At 36.0% G+C, this 21,493-nt stretch overlaps 1 protein-coding gene across 2 annotated transcripts in view; it reads right to left on the reverse strand.

Moving 5' to 3' along the window:
* The window catches only part of Edil3 (EGF like repeats and discoidin domains 3), a 513,587-nt gene that overhangs the window by 263,769 nt on the left and 228,325 nt on the right, over positions 1-21,493 (reverse strand). For both annotated transcript variants that reach the window (XM_052159696.1, XM_052159695.1), the window contains one exon: positions 12,638-12,766. In XM_052159696.1, the coding sequence (XP_052015656.1) occupies positions 12,638-12,766 (129 nt within the window). The remainder of the gene's footprint in view (positions 1-12,637; positions 12,767-21,493) is intronic.

Consider the following 21,493-nt stretch of genomic DNA (forward strand, 5'->3'; position numbering starts at 1 on the left):
ATGCCAAACATATGAATAAAGAATTTTCCAAAATGACAAGGAAAGACTTGGAGGAAGAATGAAATCATACAGGAATATGGAGTTAGGCAAGAAAGCATAGAATTAATCTGGAAGTCAAAGGTAGTATCATTTGTAGCTAGAGAACATAGAAAATTAAAGCATCTCTATTCTTGAGATATTCTTTTTAGAATTATTTGTGAGTTGGTTCTAGAAGCTCAGGCCTATTACTCTGAGGGCAACACCTTCAAGGATTCAACCTTGGGGGCAAAATATATAACATTTTCCTGTTCAGAGTGTAAGACTGGTCTGGAATTCAAGTGTTCTCTTATTTTTTTTTCATAAGAAAAGGGATAAAAGGGGCTGGAGAGATGGCTCAGTGGTTAAGAGCACTGACTGCTCTTCCAAAGGTCCTGAGTTCAAATCCCAGCAAGCACATGGTGACTCACAACCATCTGTAATGAGATCTGATACCCTCTTCTGGTGTGTCTGAAGACAGCAGCAGTGTACTAACATAAAATAAATAAACAAATCTTTTAAAAAAAAGAAAAGAAAAGGGATAAAAATGATTCACTGTTATCTAAATCCCAAGTTAAACTATATTGGATGTTGTGTATAACAGATAAGTTTATTTGAAACATCATAAAATTCTGTTTATGTATGGGCAGTGTCTCTGTGCATAGTTGGTTGTCTATGTCTATCACACAACACCTGTTTTGGTCTCCAGACAATAAAAAAAAAAAAAAAAAACAAGAATCTAAAAATTCTTTAGAATGCTACTTACTATGGATACACTAAGGGGCGTGAACTCTTAAGAAGGGCAAACAAGTCTTTAGTGCTTTAATCTTTCCATCAGGTATGCGTTCCTATGCCACAGAAAGACTTGCTTTATTTTTAACAAAGATAAAATTTAAAGTAGCAAAATTCATCAATTTATGCCATTGCATACCATGAATGGACCTCTGATTCTGTATCCTAATGTTGGCTTCCCTTCAGTGCTTTGCTCTTTAGTTTCATTATGGCACTGGAAATCCTTATGGATAGGTCTAGAACTGTTTCCCATCTTTTTCAGCTGAGACACTTATGAGATTTTTTTAATTGGCTGATGACTTTACCATTATATTAGATTATCTGGTGTGGGAATCAGACATCCATGTATTTTTAGGGGTCCTCATGTTATTTTAACATAAAAGCAAGTCTGAGAATCAAAGTTCTTGAATCTTTTTAGTTACTTTAACCATTGTAACTACTAAATAGATCGTGATAAGGAGCCATATACATCCACTAGAATCTCTATGGCAGACCAAAGGATTATAGAGATCTATATGGATCATTGCCTGATTCTCCTGCTTCTTAGAACCACAGGCCTGAAGAAATAAGCTACCTCACATAAGTCTGCAGCCATAAGTGAGGTAAAAAATAGGAAGTCAGGTTCAACTTTCATAGTCAAATGTTAATGAAAAAAACCTTTTTTGAGACTTAGTTCAAAGCAATTATCACATTATTGGTCCATCAAATTGAAGACTATATATATATATATATATATATATATATATATATATATATATATATCCACACACATGTATGTACTTGGCTTTTTCATTAAAAAAAAGCCAGAAATATACAGTAGCTAAAAACATTTTTGTTTTTTAAAATCCAGTATCTTCAACAATTGGTGGTAGTCAATTTGTATGTTGGTATGTAGAAGAATGCGAATAGATCCATACTTATTACCCTGCACAAACTTAAGTTCAAGTGGATACAAGGCCTCAAGATAAAACCCATACACTGAACGTGATAGAAAAGAAACTGGGAATTAGACATGGAAACTTTGGCACATAAGACATTCTGAACAGAGCACTTACAGAGCAGACACTGAGATTAACAATTAATAAGTCACACCTCACAAAACTGAAAAGCTTATATACATCAAAAGACACCATCACTTGGACAAGCAGACAGCCCTTAAATGGGAAAAGGTTTTTATCAACTCCACATTAAATGGACATTAACATCCAAAGTATGCAAAGAACTCAAGAAACTAGATATTTAAAAAATACTACAATTTAAAAATGGGGTATAGATCTAAACATAGGATTTCCATTAGAGAAATCTCAAGTTTCTGAGAAACACTTAAATGCCCAACATCCTTAGCCACCATAGAAATGAAAATCAAAACCACTTTAAGATTTCATTTTGTACCTGTCAGAATGGCTAAGATCAATAATGCAAATAATTGTTCATGTTGGTGAGGATGTGCAGCTAGGTGGAGCAGTCTTTCATTGGAGGTGGGAGTGTAAACTTGTGCAGATACTGTGAAATCACTATAGTGGTTCCTCAGAAAATTGGGAATTGACATACCTGAAGACCCAGCTTTGCCACTCTTGGGCATATATCCAAAGGACTCTCTATCCTACCTCCAGGACACTTGCTCAACTATGTTCATTGCTGCTTTTATTCATAATAGCCTAAAACCAGAATATACTTAGATGTTCCTCAAGTGAAGAATAGATAAAGAAAATGTAACATTTAAGCAATGGAGTATTACTCATCTGTTATAAACAATGACATCATGAAATTTGCAGGCAAATGAGTGCAACTAGAAAAAAAAATTCTGAAGACCCAGACTTGTATTTACTTACGAGTGGGCATTAGCTGTTAAGTAACTAAAAATCTATCTACAATCCATAGACTCAGAGAAGTTAGGAAAAGAGACAAAGTATAGGTAGGAAGCATGGCTCTCCCTTAGAAGAGTCAACAAAATAGGTTCTACCTTTGGACTTGGGGTTGTTGGAGTATGAGTAGCAGTAATTAGGTTGGGGTTAGGAATGGAGGAAGAGAATGTGGGAAGAGACAGAGCTGAAATTGGGTATGTATGTGGGGATCAGTGTGAAAACTTAGTGCAGTGAAACCTTATAGGAACCTGTGAGGGTGACCTTATTGAGGTCTCCTAGAAATTGAAGATACAGTCTGAACTGGCCATCATTTGTAGCCAAGTAAGGCTTCTTTTGGTGGGACCATGTTACATTCTGTTGATTTGTTGGCCAAGGCAGTTTTGTGGAGATTTCTAAAAAACCCAAGGCTGGTGCTAGAACAGAAGGTTGTTCTCTGAAAACTGAGACTGGGGCCCCATTGCTGAGGGCAACTTCCACAAAGCCCACTAAACATAGAGAGGCAGAGCTGCAGGAGCCTTGAAGACCTCACCCCTATGTTCTAGTCTCTTTGGCATGAGGAGGTGCTCTATAGTCTATAGAAAGAGTATCCTTCAACCCAGCCAAACACAACAAAACAAAACAAACAAACAAAAAAACCAAACCTCCACCTATAATCTTTTTTGTTTTTGTTTTTGTTATTTTTTTTTTCCGAGATAGGGTTTCTCTGTGTAACCTTGGCTGTCCTGGAACTCACTCTGTAGACCAGGTTGGCCTCGAACTCAGAAATCCACCTGCCTCTACCTCCCAAGTGCTGGGATTAAAGGCGTGTGCCACCACCGCCAGGCTTCCACCTATAATCTTCCTTGGGTGGGAGATGTACTGGGGAACTGGTGGCACAGACCTTGTGGAAGTGGCCAAGCAAAGTTTGGTTTAACTTGAAGCCCAAGCCTATAAAAGAGTATCCTAACTCCTATATAGCCTGCAAGGGTAGGAAATAAAAACGTCACAGTCTAGGCACCTATATTAGAACTTTGCACAACTAGCAAACAGAACAGAAGAAAACAAAAACAAAACATAATGAAATTATTCCGGATGATATTCTGCTATATGCATAGATTATTGCCTTGTCCCATTATCATTAGAGACTTTGTCAAGCAGCAAATGACAACCGATGCAGAGACCCATAATGAGACACTATGCAGAGCGAAAGTCTTCACTGGTAGTCTCCACTGAGTTTTCCTGGAGATCGTGAAAATCCATGGAAGACTTGAAGGAAGGACTAGGATTCAGACAGGATGAACAACACCAAAAAACATGGTCCATTGACTAAACTTAGCAGGACTCCCATAGGCTCCACAGGCTCCCATAGAGTCCCTCAGATAGGAATGGCAAGTGTGGGGCCTGCTTGGTTCTGCCCCAGGTCTTCTGAGTATATGTTATGGTTGCTAGCTTGTGCCTTTTTTTCCCTGACGGGGTCAGCGATATGTTTTATCCTTTTACCAGTACTTGAGACTCTTTTCTCCTACTGAATTGCCTTGTGCAGCCTCAATATGAGGGCTTTAGCCTTGTCCTAGTTTATTTGTTTTGTCCTGTTTCGCTGTAGTTCCTTGGAGGCCTCCTTTTTTCTAAAGAGAAACAGACAGGGAGCAGACCGCCCAGAGAGGGGAACTAGGAGGTAGTTAAAAGGAGGGGAGGGGTGGCAGAAACTGTGGTTAGTATGTATTGTATGATAGAAGAATCTAGTTTCAATAAAAAAGAAAAGAAAAAAGTTTTCTAAAAATTTTGACATTTTCATTAGGGTATACTGGTTCTCAGTGTAATAGTTGAAAGGAAAAAAATAACCATGCTAAAATTGGGAATGAACAAAGGTAAAGAAAAAAAAAGAAGAAGTTCTTATACAAAAATATAAAGCTCCCTTTGAAGTCTCTCTCATATGCACCAATTGTTTTTAAATAATAAAACTAAAATATTTAGAAAGAGTATATGAAACTATCAGTATGGATTTTCATCATATTTTAAAACATTAAAGCAGAATAGCTTTAATGTAAAAATTTCAAAGTGAGTGCAGAGACAGCTCGCATAACCTGAACAAACATCTTTGGTCAGCATGTGATACAAAGGTAGTTAGTTTACCCAAGTGTTTGGAAATATGTTATTTCTGACGAGCAGCACAGTGATGTCCCAGTATGCATCTGCTGAGTTGAGATATCCAATGAGAATCCTGAAACTCTGAATGATTAAGGTAGCAACTGGCCATTCATCTGTTATCAAGAGCCATGTCAAAGATCAGGTTTAATTCATAATCTTCCCAGTAAAGTACTACTTCCTCTGCATATAGATAGATAGTTTGTAAGCTAGTGGTCCTTATGTGTCATGAAGTTAAAGATCACATGGGCACTTAAAACTCACATTATACAAACTGAGCAGGATAGACTTATGTCTTGAGGAATAGCATCCACACATATACATGTAACAGACATTAATGAAATAGAGGTTATGGATTTGAGTGAGAGTAAGAAGTATGTGGAAGAGAAAAGGAGAAATGATCTGATTATGCTATTTACTTTTCCTAAAAAGTAAAAAGAATAAAAAAAAATTCTAAGGTACTAGATCCAAGGTTTAGTCTAAATTTCTGATCCTGTGGTGTAGATATAGGACAGTCATTCACTTGTTTACTATGTTGAAAGTACCACAAAAGCTTATAATTTTCAAATACACTATTAATTTAATTAAAATGTTTATTAAAATAATCAGTATCATTGGCTCAATATAATATACATGGATTTTTCAGTTTATAAAAATGAAATGCACAAACCCAGTAAATAGTAGCTGAGTGTGTTAATCCATACATTGATAGATAACATAAAATAGAGATCAATCTCATTAACATTAGGTAGCGAAATACATAAAGAGAAAATTTTGTAATCTATTTTGTTTTTCTGACTAGCTTTCTCAGTTGAATAAGAGGTTGCTAAGCTTTATTTCTTAAGCTAGCCTGATAACATGGACTATGCCTTTCATAAGCTAGGCATCTTCTTATGTTTGGCTTGCTTCAAGGCCAGCTTTTCTTTTCTCTTTTGAAGTGGAAGAAACTGAAAACTGTGTGTGCAGATAGGGAAAACACTTCATTGGGAAGATGGGCAGAGGGCTGATGATAAAGGAATCATCCTTCTCGAAGGCATTAGATTTGTCACTAGGCAACAAACAAAATATGAGTACTTTTAGCATACTCAATGCGGCATCTTGAAGAAAACTCCGTGCTTACAAATGCTTTTTAGAAGACTACTGTCTTGACAGCTAAATTAGGCACCTAATACATGCTGTAATTTGTATACTTTAATTTACACATATATATGAATGTTGGTGTGTACATGTCACATAATCCTTTTTCATTTAAAAGCAAATATAATTTGGCAGTTCCATATCAAATCTAGTACTTAACATCATTTTAATCTTACATGATTATAATTTCATCAGATTTTCAATAGGATTTTTTTAAAAAATCCATGTAATGGCTCAAATAATGAAACTAAAAACAACGAATAACACAGTTACTGATGCATTGCTAATGAGTCTGTCACATAATAAGAACGTTTGAATTTTTTAACCAAATGGTGTGCACTTTTGCTCTCAAATCCGGCAAGTACATTTCCAAGTTTTCTAAAATGAGCTGAAAATGTATGTCCATAAAAATATAAAAATAAAAAAAAACTGCACATGAATTTGTATAACAGCTTCATTTGTGTTTCCCGAAACCAGAACAATCAAGAAATCAAGCTATTTTTCAGTAGACAAATACATAAACAAGGGTAGTAAAACTGAAAAGAAAATGAGCACTTTTAGTATTAAAAAAATGTGAACTACAAAGATATAGAAACCCTGAATTTATATTTTTAAGTGATAATCATCAACACTCTCTAAGATTCTAACAATTTAACATAATGTAAAATTAATAATCATGGAATAATTGCCAAACAAATAATGCCAGCAACTGTGTACAGTAAAGTGATGAACAAGAAAAGATATGTGCCTAGAAAACAAGGGATATTTTCTTAGGTATATGCCTAAGAAAAGCTGTCTTGTGTGGCTTTACAATGGTGGACATATGATTTTGTACTTCTCAAATCCCATGTAAGTATATTATAAAAAGTATGGATCTTAGCATATTGCCAGTGTGGATGTTAGTTGGCAGTTCTTTAGAAAAACTTAGGAAGAATGAGACAGATTTTTTTTTTCAGCATTCAGAAGGCAGAGGCCAGTAGATCTCTGTCAGTTTCAGGTCAGTCTGATCTATATAATGAAGTCCAGGTCAACCAACATCTACATAGTGAGACCCTGTCTTAAAACAAACTAAACTGCTATATCAGAAGTCATTACCTATGTAATTACTAGGTGAGCAAAAATGCTAAAATTAGGGTCAAACTATCTAGAAGGAAAGACAAATGGAACTTTCCAAATTTTCTGTTCATTTCTTTGTAACTAAAGCTATTCGAAAAATAAAGTTCACATAGTTTTAAAAATTTAATCTATCATTAATAATATTAATGTTAGCACTGGAAAAGATTTTTGCAATTTATATCATAATAATGTTCCTCCTAAACTTATACATAACTCAGTCATGTATCATGAAAATTAAAGTTTTTGATTGTCTATTAATATATTCACAGGCAGGTTTAATTCACATTCTGTAATATAGAATTTAATTAGTAATTGCTTTTCCTTTTCTAATAAAATATTGTTATGTTTGTTTGTATTCTAATGAGAGAAAAAGAGGGTGTAGAACTGGATGACTGGGGAGTTAGGAAGGAACTGGGAGGAGTTGGGAGGACATGGGTTAGTAGAAACAGAACTCATAATATATTCCATGAAATGAAATTTATTTTCAATAAAAGGAAACACGATATTTTAATTGTATAAATAAAAATAATCTATTAAAATATCATTGTGATATTACTACTATTCTCAATACATTGACTTTCAAAATTGTTTGACATACAAAAACCTTAATAAATGCTTTGTCGAATATCTATTGCTATATGACAAATGGTAGAAATCACTTCTTTTTCATTGTTATCATTAAAATGGCCATATTTCAATTATTAAAATCCTAAGAAGGATTTTTCAAAATTTTATTTGGATGTGTTGATCAACTAGAGAATTTTGTCAAATACAAATTCTGACTCAGTTGATCTGTGGTTAATCTAACTTTCTAAAACGCTTCTATGTGGTATTGGTATCACACTGCACCTTGGGTAGTAATGCTCTTGGAAATATCTGGACCAAAAAGCTGTTGTGAGAATGAAAAACCAGCTCAAATCTCTGTATGTCCAAATGAGGGATTAACCAGCTCTGTGTCTACTTCTCTTACATGAGGAATCTCCCAGGGTTCTATCACTTCTAAATCTGCTTTTCTAATGTATAATCCTTTTCAATTCCACCTGCAAGGGGAAGGTTTGATAACCTTTGTGCCTTGAGCAAGCTTCCATTTAGTCATAATACTCCCATGGCTTATGTGAACCGAAGGTCACCTGTTTCTAGCTTAATTCTTTGATATATATTTTTTCAATTGAGGAAAAGTCAAAGGAGTGCGTCAAGGTCAGTCATTCAATAACTGTAAAGGTCATGTCTCAAATCCCAATTTCTGAATCCAAATTCAATCCTCTTTCACCCGTTTTTTGTCTTTCTTCTAATAATGATGCATGCCACAGAAGACAGACTGGGTAATTTGGATATAAAAAGTACCAGGTCTGAATTGAATTTCCCACCCTTGGGCTTTCTACTACAATTCCAGAGAGACATTGAAAGTTTAGAGATGTAAGTTACAGTTAAGAGGGTAGGTTTTGTACTTTATAGTAAGCCTTGAAATTCAGTTACAAATTGCGAATGTCCAGCTTACTTTATTATGAGATAAGGGGATGTGGAAAAGATTTGCATGCTCTACTTTGGGGAATAGGAGCAAGAGCAATCTCATACTCCCCCATCTCTAATGTTATACATGAAGGAGTTCAGCCAGCCACAGGTAGTAGCCAGAGGCAGATGGCAACACCCCCACTAACAACTTTCAAGAATAAATCACTTGGTTGAGAAACAAATGATGACTTAATGCCACTGTATGTCATATAGATCACTAAATATGATAGAAACTAATCAAACTTGTACTGGGTTAGGAAAGTAAGAGCTGGAAATGTGAGATAATATTATATTATTGTATAGATCCTGTACTGGCTGGTTTTGTTTGTCAACTTGACGCAGGTTGGAGTTATCACAGAGATAAGAGTTTCAGTTGGGGAAGTGCCCCCATGTGATCCATCTGTGGGGCATTTTCTCAATTAGTGTTCAAGGGGAAGGGCCCCTTGTGGGTGGTACCACCTTTGGGCAGGTATTCTTGGGTTCTATAAGAGAGCAGGCTGAGCAAGCCAGGGGAAGCAAGCCAGTAAGGAACATCCCTCCATGGCCTCTGCATCAACTCCTGCTTTCTAACCTGCTTGAGTTCCAGTCCTGACTTCCTTTTGTGATGAGCAACAATGCAGAAGTGTAAGCTGAATAACCCTTTCCTCCCCAACTTGCTTCTTGGTCATGATGTTTGTACAGGAAGAGAAACCCTGAGTAAGACAGATCCTATTCTCTAAAGAGTGATTTTGGCTTTCTAACATTATTTTTTTAAGAAGAAACCCCATTTTCACACCCCTTCAACTGTAATCACAGTGAAATGTTAAATAATGGAGACACATGTGATATTAGGGATCTATATCTCCTGTCCAAAATATGTATTTTTCTATGTAACAATAATTAATGAATAGAAATTATTAATTTAAGAGAGAGAGAGAGCAAAAGGTGAGTAGCATGAAGGTCTGGAGAGAGGAACAGGTAAGAGAAGGCAATTATACATATTTTTGCTTACTTATGAAAATTTGATTCCATTTAATATTTTCTCATTAGGGTTTCTCCTCAAGCAACTCCTCACAGATTCCTTCCACCTTCCTAGGCACCTAACACCTACTGCCCTTTGGATAGCAAAAAAAGAAAAACAAAAAAAAGTAGAATACAGAGAAACAAAAATAAAGAAAACACAATAAACACCCCCACACATGAAGCCCACAAAAATAAAAGATAGAAAACCAAAATATGTAAGCAAAATATAAACAAAACATAACAAACAAATTAAAACCAAAATCGTAAGACTAAATACAGAATAATGCCCAAAGAAATATGAGGAAAACTGTCTACACAAAGACCACTAAGTTTGTTTCATGACCATCTATTATTGTAGGACACTGGTGCTACCTTTAAGAGTAATTAATATATCCAATGACATTCCAGTGGCAAAAGCAAAAGTTTTCTTTGCAAGTAGGTATTATTAGCAGATAGAGTCTTAGGAAAAGATGTGCCTGTGCACTTCCTGGTCTCAAGGTTGGGACCATTCATTAGCTTCTTTTGTGTCAAGTCAATTTGACAGAACCCAGAATCATCTGAAAAGAGGGAACCTCAATTGAGAATATATCTACAAAGGATCTTGCTGTAGGATATTATTTTAGTCAGTGATTGATGGTGGAGGAACTTGTCTATTGTGGATGGTGCCACCTCTCTGCTTGTGGTCCTAGGTAGTGCCTTTTCATGGCCTCTGTATCAGCTCTTCCAACAGATTCCTGGGCTGTTTGAGTTCCAGTCCTAATTTCCTTTAATGATTATCTGCAACTTGAAGGTGTAAGCCAAATAACACCCCCCCCCCCCCCGCGATGTCAGTCAAACAGGAAGGTCACCTGGGTGCTTTCTCTGCTCCTCTGACCTAGCAGGTTTTCGCCACAGCATCTGGCTCCCAAGTCTTTATTTGGTAAATCGAATTTTGGGATGTTGTTGCTTAAAAACAACTTTCTCTACCTTGATTTGCATCGTGGTGTTTCATCATACCAAGGGTAACTCTAAAGCAGATGACAATAGCTTGAAACTGGGAGGGGCCTGAGCACACTGTTATAGTCCGTGAGTTCTTAAATGCATCTGCACTGCACTGTTGTATCTGGAAGATGCTATTTCTCTGGAGTCATTCACCCTCTATGGCTCCAATATTTTTTCTGTCTTCTCTTCTGCAAAGCCCTGCAGGGAGCCCTCTGAGCTCTAAGGGTTTGATGAAGGAATGAATGTTCCAAAAATTGCAGTCTCTGCACCTTAACATGTTACCTTGGGTGGCTGGCCTGGGACCTTAAATTGAATAGGCCATGAACCTGGAGGAAAAGCAAATACTGTTCTACTAAAAGAACGTAGCAATGAAAAATCTCCTATTGACATTTTACTATAACCAAAGATCAATGTCTCATTCACCCATCATCAGAGAAGGTTCCTCTTATAGCATATGGGGATTAATACAGACCCACAACTAGGCAACATACAGAGATAATTACATTTTAATTTCAAGTGTGTGTATGTGTTTCTTATTTAACATTTGATAATTCAGGTGTCTTGGCTTTGTTTTAATGTTTGTTTTCTAGAGAGACATATCAAGAAAGTTCATGAGGTTGGGTGGGTGGTACAGTAGGGAGGACCAGGAAAAAGTTTAGAGACTGGAAACAATAATCAATATATTGCATGAAAAATTATTTTCAATAATTTTATTATAAAGTATTTATAATATTATAAAGTATTTTGAAAAGTGGAAGCTAGGAATTTTGACCAATCCCTATATCTTATTTTGGAAAACAACCCATAAGAAAAACAGGATTTTTCTTTCAGAGAAATTCTTTGTGTATACTGCATTCAAGAAGCTCATCCTTGAGTTACAGGGGTACAGAGACTGTGTCCCCTGCGCCTTGCATATGATAACACATCTTTTACGCTAGTGTGCAAGTGTTTATCATATTTTTCATGGGATTAAGTGACTACAAAGACACTTAGGACACTGTTTTCTCACTTTAGTCTCTCCAAGTCTGTTTGAGTTATCTCACATGGAGAATGAATTGTGATCTTACCTCCAAGAAGAATAAACCTTGACACTTCTGAACTGGTGTAAGAAAAATTTGTAAAAAATGTGTAAGAAAAATGGTGTAAGTAAAAAAAAAGCCTTTAATTTGCTTGTTGCAGACTAGAGACTTAGAGATCTCTAAGGGGAAGTTGGTTGCCAATTGTAAAATGAGTATTTAGGTACTATAGCAAACTTTCCAGAAGCTTTACAAGCTCCCAACTGTGGAAGGACTCTAGGAAATTGAAAGATGCTTCCAGTGACTAAGAGCTACAACATGGTATCCCTGTTCCTGGGGCCTAGAAATATGACTCAGGCTAATATATAAAATTTGTTTCTATTTTCCAAACCATTATTCTCAGGATCACTTTAGGATTATTCAGCAATATTACCTCTCCTCTCTTTCTTCCCATGTTGTCTTTCCACCCCTAACATTGTCATTCTACCTGTAGCCACCTCTGTAAGAACCTCCTTCATCAGCTCAGAGTGTACTGTGTCCTGCCTGAGTGCTGCAGAACAGTGTGTGAGGTCCCAAGCCACTCATTGGGCATTTTTGTGTTTATTGAATTTTCAAAGATTTTCACATAGAAATGCCAATATGTAAGAAGGAGAAATCTGGCTTATATATAGATTAGAGACTAGAGCATTCTTTCCTTGTCCTTATTTTTTTTTCTTTGCTTGTTCACATTGCTATGAACCTAATCACCAGAATAACTGCTGGAATGCTTGGAGAATGTAGCTTGGACAAGTAGAATGGACAAGTATGAAAGAGAGAGACAAATAGTATAACATGAAATCCACCACATTGTGAATTGAATGGAATAATATTGAAAAGGAATAGGAAGCATATTATTAGTCAGATACAGTAAGGGGACAAGAACAGCCCTTATTGTGGGTGGAAAGAGGTCACATGAGCCAAAATGCCCAGACGCGGTGTTGTTCTACATTTTTGTTATGTAACCACAAACAAGAAGGGTAATGGCTTATACACAATAGATCAATAAAAATAGAAGCACAATGAATATAAATAACTTACTGTGCTGACAGTGAATCCCATTAAATCCCCGGGGACATTTACAAACATAGCCTATGAATGTGTCTCCTCGATAGGCTTCGCTTATCTCACAGGTTCCTCCGTTATGGCATGGGTTGGGGATGCAGGGACCTGAAAGGCAGAGACAAATGTTTCATAATGCATGTGCTTAATAAAAAGTGCTTTTATCACCATTTCACTTGACAACTTTGTTCTCGATAGTGAGAGAAAATGCACAGTTGTGTGAACTCTGATGAACGGCCTGAATTTGAATATAAGTGCCATTATCTTTTAGCTACTTGATCTTGGGAAATTATTTAAACTTCCTATTGCCTCGGTTATGTCTTCTGAAAAATATTAATACAATAAAATTAACTTTAGTGGTTACACTACAGTTGAAAAGAGTTCATATATTAAAATATGCAGAACAGTATCAGCCACATATTATGCATTAAAAGTAACCCTAATTCAATTATTATTATCAGAACTTCAGAATTGTAGAATACTTTCCACATGTTGAACAATTAATACTGAATTGCTCTGAAGAGCTTTTGATCTGGTTGATGCAGAGTCTAAGTCTACCAATAGGGAAAAGGTCAAATGATGCTTGTAGTAATTTATGGAATTTCATAAATTTGAGGAGGAGAATAACCTTAGAGAAATTACTGTTGCCAACTCAAACCTGAGTAGGTTATGAAGAATTTCATGTTTCAATAAGAGGCCACAATAATCATTTGGAAGATTTTGAGAATATAACATCAACAAAGATTGAAAACTGCTTCATGAAATACTCATTCTGATTTCCCTGGGTAAAACCAGCTGTTACCAGTGTGATTAGCTGGCAGCCTCCAATGGAGGATCTGCTGCAACAATTTAGCTAAGGCTCTGTAGGATCTGGTACAACAATGTTCACTCCAGGTTACTTCCCTAAGGCAAGGACAGAGCACTAGGCTGCATCAAACTGGGCCAGGCCTGTCTGGCACAGAATTTATCAAGTGGATATTCTGTACTCTGGGATGCTCCACTGGTACAGCTGATTTTTGCTGGAAAACCCTGTCAATATGAAGCTTTATGTAGATAGTGCTTTCTTTTCTTCCTTTTTTTCTTCTTTCTGAAGTGACAGGCTGTCATAGTCTGAGGGCTTCTGCTAAGCACCCAAGCTGTCCTCATGTCCTTTGTCTTTTTTTTAATTAGATATTTTCTTTATTTACATTTAAAATGTTATACCCTTTCCTCATCCCCCCCCAAAGCCCACTATCTCATCCTCCCTATCCCTGTTCCCTAACCCACCCACTCCTGCTTCCCTGACCTGTCATTCCCCTACACTGGGGCATCTAGCATGCACAGGACCAATGCCTTGTCCTCTTATTGATGTTTGAAAAGTCCATCCTCTGCTACATATGTAACTGGAGCCAAGGGTCCTCCATGTGTGCTCATTGGTTGGTGATTTAGTCCCTGGGTGCTCTGGAGGTACTGGTTGGTTCATTTTGTTCCTCCTATGGGCTGCAAACCCGTTGTCCTTCTTAAGCATACAGTACAATGCTCTGTACCACATTCAGTTTTCGAGAGTAAGTGCTAAATCAGTGAAGACAGAAGCCAGTGGAGATATTCTGAAGGAGTTTAGGGAAATCAAAGTAAGTTTTCCCTTAAAAATGAAAAACGACCAAAGAACAAAAATAATTTGAAAAGATTTGAATGTAAGACCTTTGCCTAGTCCTACTAGAAGACAAATTAATGAAAAGCAGTGGGTCATTGAAAGTTTCTCTGAAGAACAATGGGTGAAAGGGAGTCAAGAGGAGAAGGTGCACTTCTTCAGACTTATATTTGGAAAAGTAGATTAGACAACAAAGTGAGTCAATTGAGCATTATTAGATGGAAAAACTGTGGGAAGATGGAAGAGAGCAATCAGGAAGAATTCATTTTTTTTTTAAAGTACAGATAATAGAACATGTAGGTAATGGAAATAATCATTGACACATAATTTATATGCCAATGCTAGAAATGAATGTTAGGGTTTTGAAACTAAATGCCTGCTAAAATTAATGACGAGGAAATCCAGGGTCCTGGAGAAAGATCCAGAGAAAAGCAAAAGTTTTAGCCTGGGACAAGAAGGAAGGCAGAGCATTGGACAGAATAATACTGAAGATTTGGGATAACTATTAAAGGATGCATCAAGCAAGGATGCTAACCAAGCATTATGGAAAGAGTAGACTTTCAGGAAAGAAGACATTCACCATCTTCACTCAGAGCAGCCCACTACACATTAGATTTGACTTGAAGATTAGGTAACATGCTCTTGTATAACAAAAAGAATTATGATTTGATTATTTCCTCTAGAAACCTTATAGGGAAAACACTGTCTTTTCTGTTTAATATTGAATGAAATAATAATAAAAGATTTACTTGGAATAGTCTATAACTATTCTTTAGAATTTCCATTAAAAACTCAAAAGGAATTGTGAAATATGTTTTTTAATACAAGTATCTATATCGTCATATCCCTCCAAAAGGATACCTAGATATCTAATGTATAACATGAGGATTAATGATACTAATATTGTATTATCAATGGGACATTTATTAAATAGATTTAAGCTGACTGTTTTTACTCAAAATTAATTATAAATGGTAACCATTTCAGTTACTATGTGCTTCACATATCAATTTGTAAATCTCAAGTATATCATATAATTGGTTAAACAATACATTTTCTGAAGCAGATAGTTTAGTCCCACGGAGTGTCTATGAATCAAATTGTCTTATAACTTTCCTTAAGTGATGACATGGTATGTGTTTGAGAGAAGGAAGTAAGTATAAAACCCATGACAACCTTTAGAAGCAATTGAAACAATTTTTTTCTCATTGCAAAGCATCATGTTAAACATCGCCAACTCTTCTTTCTCGTTGTTATGTACTCCAAAAGTTATCTGATAGCGCATCACTACTGTAAAAACATGATTTACAAAATAATCTCATCTGCTTCACACAGCAAAGGAGTGAAGTGGTTGCCATTCTCTTCTACAGTCCCTGGTTGCTGTAGGTGCCATAGGTGCTGGGGTTCAAAGTTGAAGGTTAGAGAAATCTAATGGTTTTCATCAGATCAGTATCTCCTGGTAATATACTTAGATCGCAAACTCGGAATCTGTGATTCCAGGAGGGGACAATCTAACAAAAGTAGCACGAAGAGTTTTGTTGCATCAATTCTCTTCCAAGTAAGAAAAAGAGCAAAAGCATTTTTCAATAAGTGGTAGCTGATACTCGCACATGTTACATAAAAATACACAAAGTATGTTCAAATGATTATAGAATTCTGAGCAAATAGGGCACTGTGAAAGTCACCTAATCCAATCTTACAATTTAGCAGATAAGAAAGCATAGTGTAATAAGAATTCACTAAAATCTAAAGATACTATGTATGAAGAAAATTGGAATTAAGAAATTATACCTGGGAGAAGAAAATAGTTATTAGAACCAAAACTAATGAAGCCATTCTTGCTTCCTCGAGAGAGTGGAGTAATTACAGTAGAGAGAATAGAAACTTCTCCCACATTCACTTAGGTTTAAGCAACTCCATGGGGAATTAATAAAAGATTTGAATGTAAGACCTTTGGTTGGTCGTGCTTGAAGATAAAACTGATGCTAAGCAGTGGTTCACTGAAGAACAGTGGGTGCAAAGGATCGTGGATGACCTGGCAAATTGATGTGCACAATCTTTAGAAGATTAGACTAGAAAAGAAGGTGAGATCAGACAGTTTAGTACAGGGAAGAACTGAGAAAAGATTTGAGAGAACAATGGGGAGGAATCCTAACAAAGCTGAGAATAAAAAGTCTCCATGGTGAGAGGGCAGACAAAGTACTGAGTGGTTAATTCATGAAGAAACATATTTAATAAGAAATCATGGTACCCGTAATTCAGGGGTAAGTCGTTTGTGCAGAATTATGTTTTCAGTGATCTAGTGCTCCACCAGCATCAGCTAACCACCAGAGTTTGTCAGGTTTTGAAGAAAGCCAATATGGAAATCTGTGGCAATTAACAGCCTTTTATTCTAGTAGACAGGGAGAAGTCTTGCTGCGGCATGCAGTCCAGTGGATTCCAGGTAAAGACAGAAATCTGGAGAAAGATTTGACTGAGGAATCCTAAATCATAAACTCCCTGGGAACACAGTTCTGTTGAGTAATCTTGATTCAGTCTCTGGGATTATCTGCCAATGTGAGTTTTGAGTTGGAGCTCTTTGTATTTGCATCTCAAAAGGGATCTTGACCTCAGCTGTCACCAGGGTTTTAGGAAAGGATTACCATTACTATTGTTATTTTTCTCAGCGCATGAAATCCACTGGGTTTTCTTGTTTTGTTTTGTTTTTTTTTGTTTTTGTTTTTGATATATTCTTTATTTACATTTCAAGTGATTTTCCCTTTCCTAGATCCCCCCTCCCGAAAGTCCCATCAGCCCTCTCCCCCCACCCCTGTTTTCCAATCCACCCCTTCTCACTTCCCTGTCCTGGTATTCCCCCCCCTACACTGCTGCACTGAGCCTTTCCAGGACCAGGGCCCTAAGGTCAAGTGTGAAGTAAATCACATAGGAGTAGGATTTTCTTTTCTAGAGTCCTTTAAGTTCTTACTTTTTAAAATGTATACTGTAAGAATTTATCTTGGATTTAAGGAAAAAAACAGGCACAAAGAGGTAAAGAAACACATCTAATCAAAAAGCAAATCTTTTATCATACTTTGCCTGACTACAAAGTCTACAATTTTCCTAGCAAGCTATGCTTGCTCCCAAGTTGTCAGTCTGTGCATTAATGTTAGTTATGACAGATGTAAACAGTCAGCGTAAATTCACTGAGCATATTTCTATAAATAATGCAGCACTCAAAAGCCTCCCCTAATGTAAGCATCTCAGAGTCAGAATCATTGGATCAGAATATATTAGATATTATAGATATAGATAGAAAGTCTCTAATGATAATGATACTTTTTCTCATTAGTATAATCTTTGAATTCAATTACATCAATAGAACTTAATCATAATTATATGTATTTCTGATTCTATATATTCTTTAGATTTATTTTTGTGTGTACTTATGTTATGTCTGTGTGTGCCTCTGTCTACATCTCTCTCTCCCTCTTCCCCCGCCCGTGTATGTGTGTATGTATGTGTGTGTGTGTGTGTGTATACTCTCTCAGTTGGGACCATCTGTTCCTGCATCCAGGAGTCTATTTTGACCTTCTCTATCACCTTCAAGGCAAGTCTTTCTCTGAACCTTTCTCTGAACCTTTCTCTGTACATGCTTCTGCATGCATTGCTGAGCTGGAAGCAAACATGCTGCAGTAATCCTTCAGGCTCCTTTCAGGTATTGGTAGGGATTCCTGACTTATTTATGCGGTGCTGAGATCTGAACTCCAGTTCTCATGATTCTAGGGCAATCACTTTTAACCACTGAGTCAGCTCTCCAGCCTCCAGTCTCTCTATACCTTTCATGCACTCTTTGATTTCTCAAGGCAGAAAGCTTGAGTGCTTAGATGAGAGGTTTCCTATCCCCTGTGCTTGAGGCCATAAACTTCATATGGGAAGAATCCTGGTTCCTGTCCAGTAGATTTCTGTTACATCTGACAAAATGAACCTATGTCAATTACAAGTGACATCTCTGGACAACACCCTTTTCTAGGTATATATATTTTTAAACATCAATATTGTTACTCCTTTTCATAAATTAATGTGGTTTTTAGAAATTTGCTTTTTAGAAATTTTTTATACTTAACAAATTTCAAGTCTTCTGAATTTGTAATCAGATTGTTTTTTTATCTTTCTAGTATGGATGAAGCTTTAAAATTATTTTTAATTGCAGCATTGCATTAATATTCATCATGACTACATATATCCTAAATCTTTGACAAATATATTAATAAAAATGTTGCATTGTATAACATTATTGCCAGTGCTTTATTTTATTAATCAAACAATCTACATAGAAATAAATCCATATACTTTAAGCCTGAAATAGGCTCAAAGATAAAATAGGTAAGCACCCACAAAATGTGCTTGGTAGTTAAAATTGTTTTGTATTTGATATTGCACATAAACAATTAAATAGCAATTATTTCTAGTTATCTTTTCTCCATGTGATAAGAAGGTTAATCACATGCAAATGAGGAATATGAGTAACTTCTATTTTTGTGCCATTTATGCACATCCAAATGGCAATTGATACTGAAAGTATTATTTTAGATCTTGGGATACTGATAAATAAAATTAACTGCATATAATATGTGAAGTTGTTTTTCTATACTGATAAGAATAAAACATTAGTAGTTTCTATTTAGGAGGCATCAACTGTTTTGTAGGCACTGTGCCAGTAACTTGTGATCAATGCTTTCAGTGAAATTAGGATTGAGGGCAGCAGAAAGAGGAAGCTTATCTTGTCAGAGTACACTTCGTTTTTACCATTGTGCAGTTGATTTTAAAGAAGATTTCACAGCTCACCAGTATCATGAGTGGTACATACTTAGGATTAATACCTTTCATTGTTTAGTTAATGGTTTCTAGACCTTTAATCCTGAGATTTTTTTCCCCTGGCATTATAATAATCTCTTTAAAACTTTTACTGTTTGACAGTTTCATACATTTATATAATGAACTTTAGCCATTTTATATCCATTATCCCTTCTCTTCTACACTCTATGTTGTCAACTTTAACAGCCAAGACTTTATTATATTTGAAGTATGTCTCTCATGTCTCTGGTAACTTGTTGGCATTGGTACAGGCGGCTTATATATAGCATTAAAAACGATGTAACTGCAGCCAAAGTTTGAAAACAAATTAGTGTTCCTGAACCCACTTAGAGGTTTTAACAGAAAGAACACCTACAAATCTGTCATCAATCCCTTTCCACTCCAAACAGCTCTCTAAAGAACTTTGCACGGTTTTGTATACAGACATTGAGAAGTACAGAGACTAGTGGCTATATGCTCCACTTATGGTGGGTTTTATTTTTTTATTTAAAAAATGAACTATTTTACTAGACTAATACATTGGTGACATCACTCTTAACAAAGAGCATACATGAACTTTCAAATTTAAAAGGCTACTGGGAAAAATCAATGCTGTAAAACTTTTCTGGGAATGTTTAAGTAGTTCTTAAGATAATGTGGACAGCGTGTGATCAAAATTAATGAACAATCGAGTTCAACAACATTCTTCAAGGCATCTTTATGCAAGTTCATACAAGTATGTCAATAAGATTAATTGCTTACAAAAACAATAGATTCAAATACTGTGGTGTTTTGCTTCCATCTCTTCATAATGCTAAGAACAGAGTTAAAATTTACATATGTTTAACACAGTTATCAACTTAAACAGTGAACACTGTGCTCCAATTATAACCATTGTAGAGAACATACAGAATATTAAAAGGTAAATACATTATCACTTCTATGAAGATGGACATTCAGGATTGGTTTAGGTTATATGTTATGCCTCTAAAATCTTGGTGTTAGAACTTAAAATTGAATGTGTAGATTAAATTACATAATAAGAAACACCAATGTTGTCATTGCAAAACAATGGGCATTCAAGTTGTTGTTGCTGGACAATTGAAAGGGAAACAGTTAAGACTCAGAAGTTGGTTACAACTATTGTCTTAATAAACATATGGAAATGCTCTTACAGGGTTGTGTTTATATTTATTAAGACTTGGATATTTTCTTGTTGTCATTTTAAAGCATGGTTACTTTTTTTTTAAACTAGTTCGGACGACACAGTGATGACTCAATGGTTAACATTGTTCTTATAATATGAGTTTAGTTCTCAGCCCCCATGTTGGCAGTCCTACAGACCCAGGTAATTGCAGCTCTAGGCATCCAGCATATTCTTCTATACCCTGCAGGCACTTGCAATCACACCCAACCCCCCCCCCCACATACCTAAACACATATCTAAAATAATCATAAAAATAAAAATGTATCAATTTGTTGAAAAAGGAAGATATTTCAGATATGCTTATGGAATAGATGCTTTAAAAGTATCTTCTATTAGTTTCTTTCTGATTTTGTTTTCTTCTTTGTTCTTTCTCATCAATATAAATGTACCACATTCAGGTATGTTAGGAAAAGCTCATCTAAACTTCTTTGTATTTGAAATCATAATTAAACTACTCTAAACAAAATTTAAAAAAATCATTGTTGATGAAAATCGGCAAGATTAATAATATTTCTCTTCAAACCTTAAAAGCTCTGGGGAAAATCGTGCAAATTAAAATCTGTGGTAAGCTGCTTTTTTTCCAGGACATGCTGACAAAGTGTCCCCCGCAGAACACACTTTCAGTAAGCAAGTGTCTGCAGGAGACCCGAGATGACCAGTGCTTACACAGCATGCTCTCCTGCCTTGTATTCATTTCAGGATAGCTACAGCTAATTTCCACTCACTATGTAACATAAAACAGCAAAACTATTCCCTCTGAGCACTGCAAGGTACAACGTAGACACCAAGGCATCAACTACACTCTCAAAAAAAAAAAAAAAAACACTTTTTCAAGGGGCTCCTGAAAATCATTTCATGTGATCATTGGCACCAGCACCTGGTCACGGGCAACATCACTTGGTTATTCAGAACATGCTGTCAATCCCCACCTTTATATTCATTTCTCTGGTTCTTTGTTCCCCTCCATAGTGTATGCTTCTTTGTGGTTATTCTTTCTCCCATCCATTTATTCCCCCTTTCTGCCATTTCCAACCCCTAATAGTAGATAGGAGAGAATATAGTCAGACTACTTTCTACTGATTAGGAGCATTGAGTTCCTTGGGGCAAGTTTGATCTTTGCAGTCAGGATATCTAATTTCTTCTTCTTTCTACTTTGTGGCATGAT

Source organism: Apodemus sylvaticus, chromosome 16 (genome assembly GCF_947179515.1).
Source record: "Apodemus sylvaticus chromosome 16, mApoSyl1.1, whole genome shotgun sequence".
NCBI lineage: Eukaryota > Metazoa > Chordata > Mammalia > Rodentia > Muridae > Apodemus > Apodemus sylvaticus.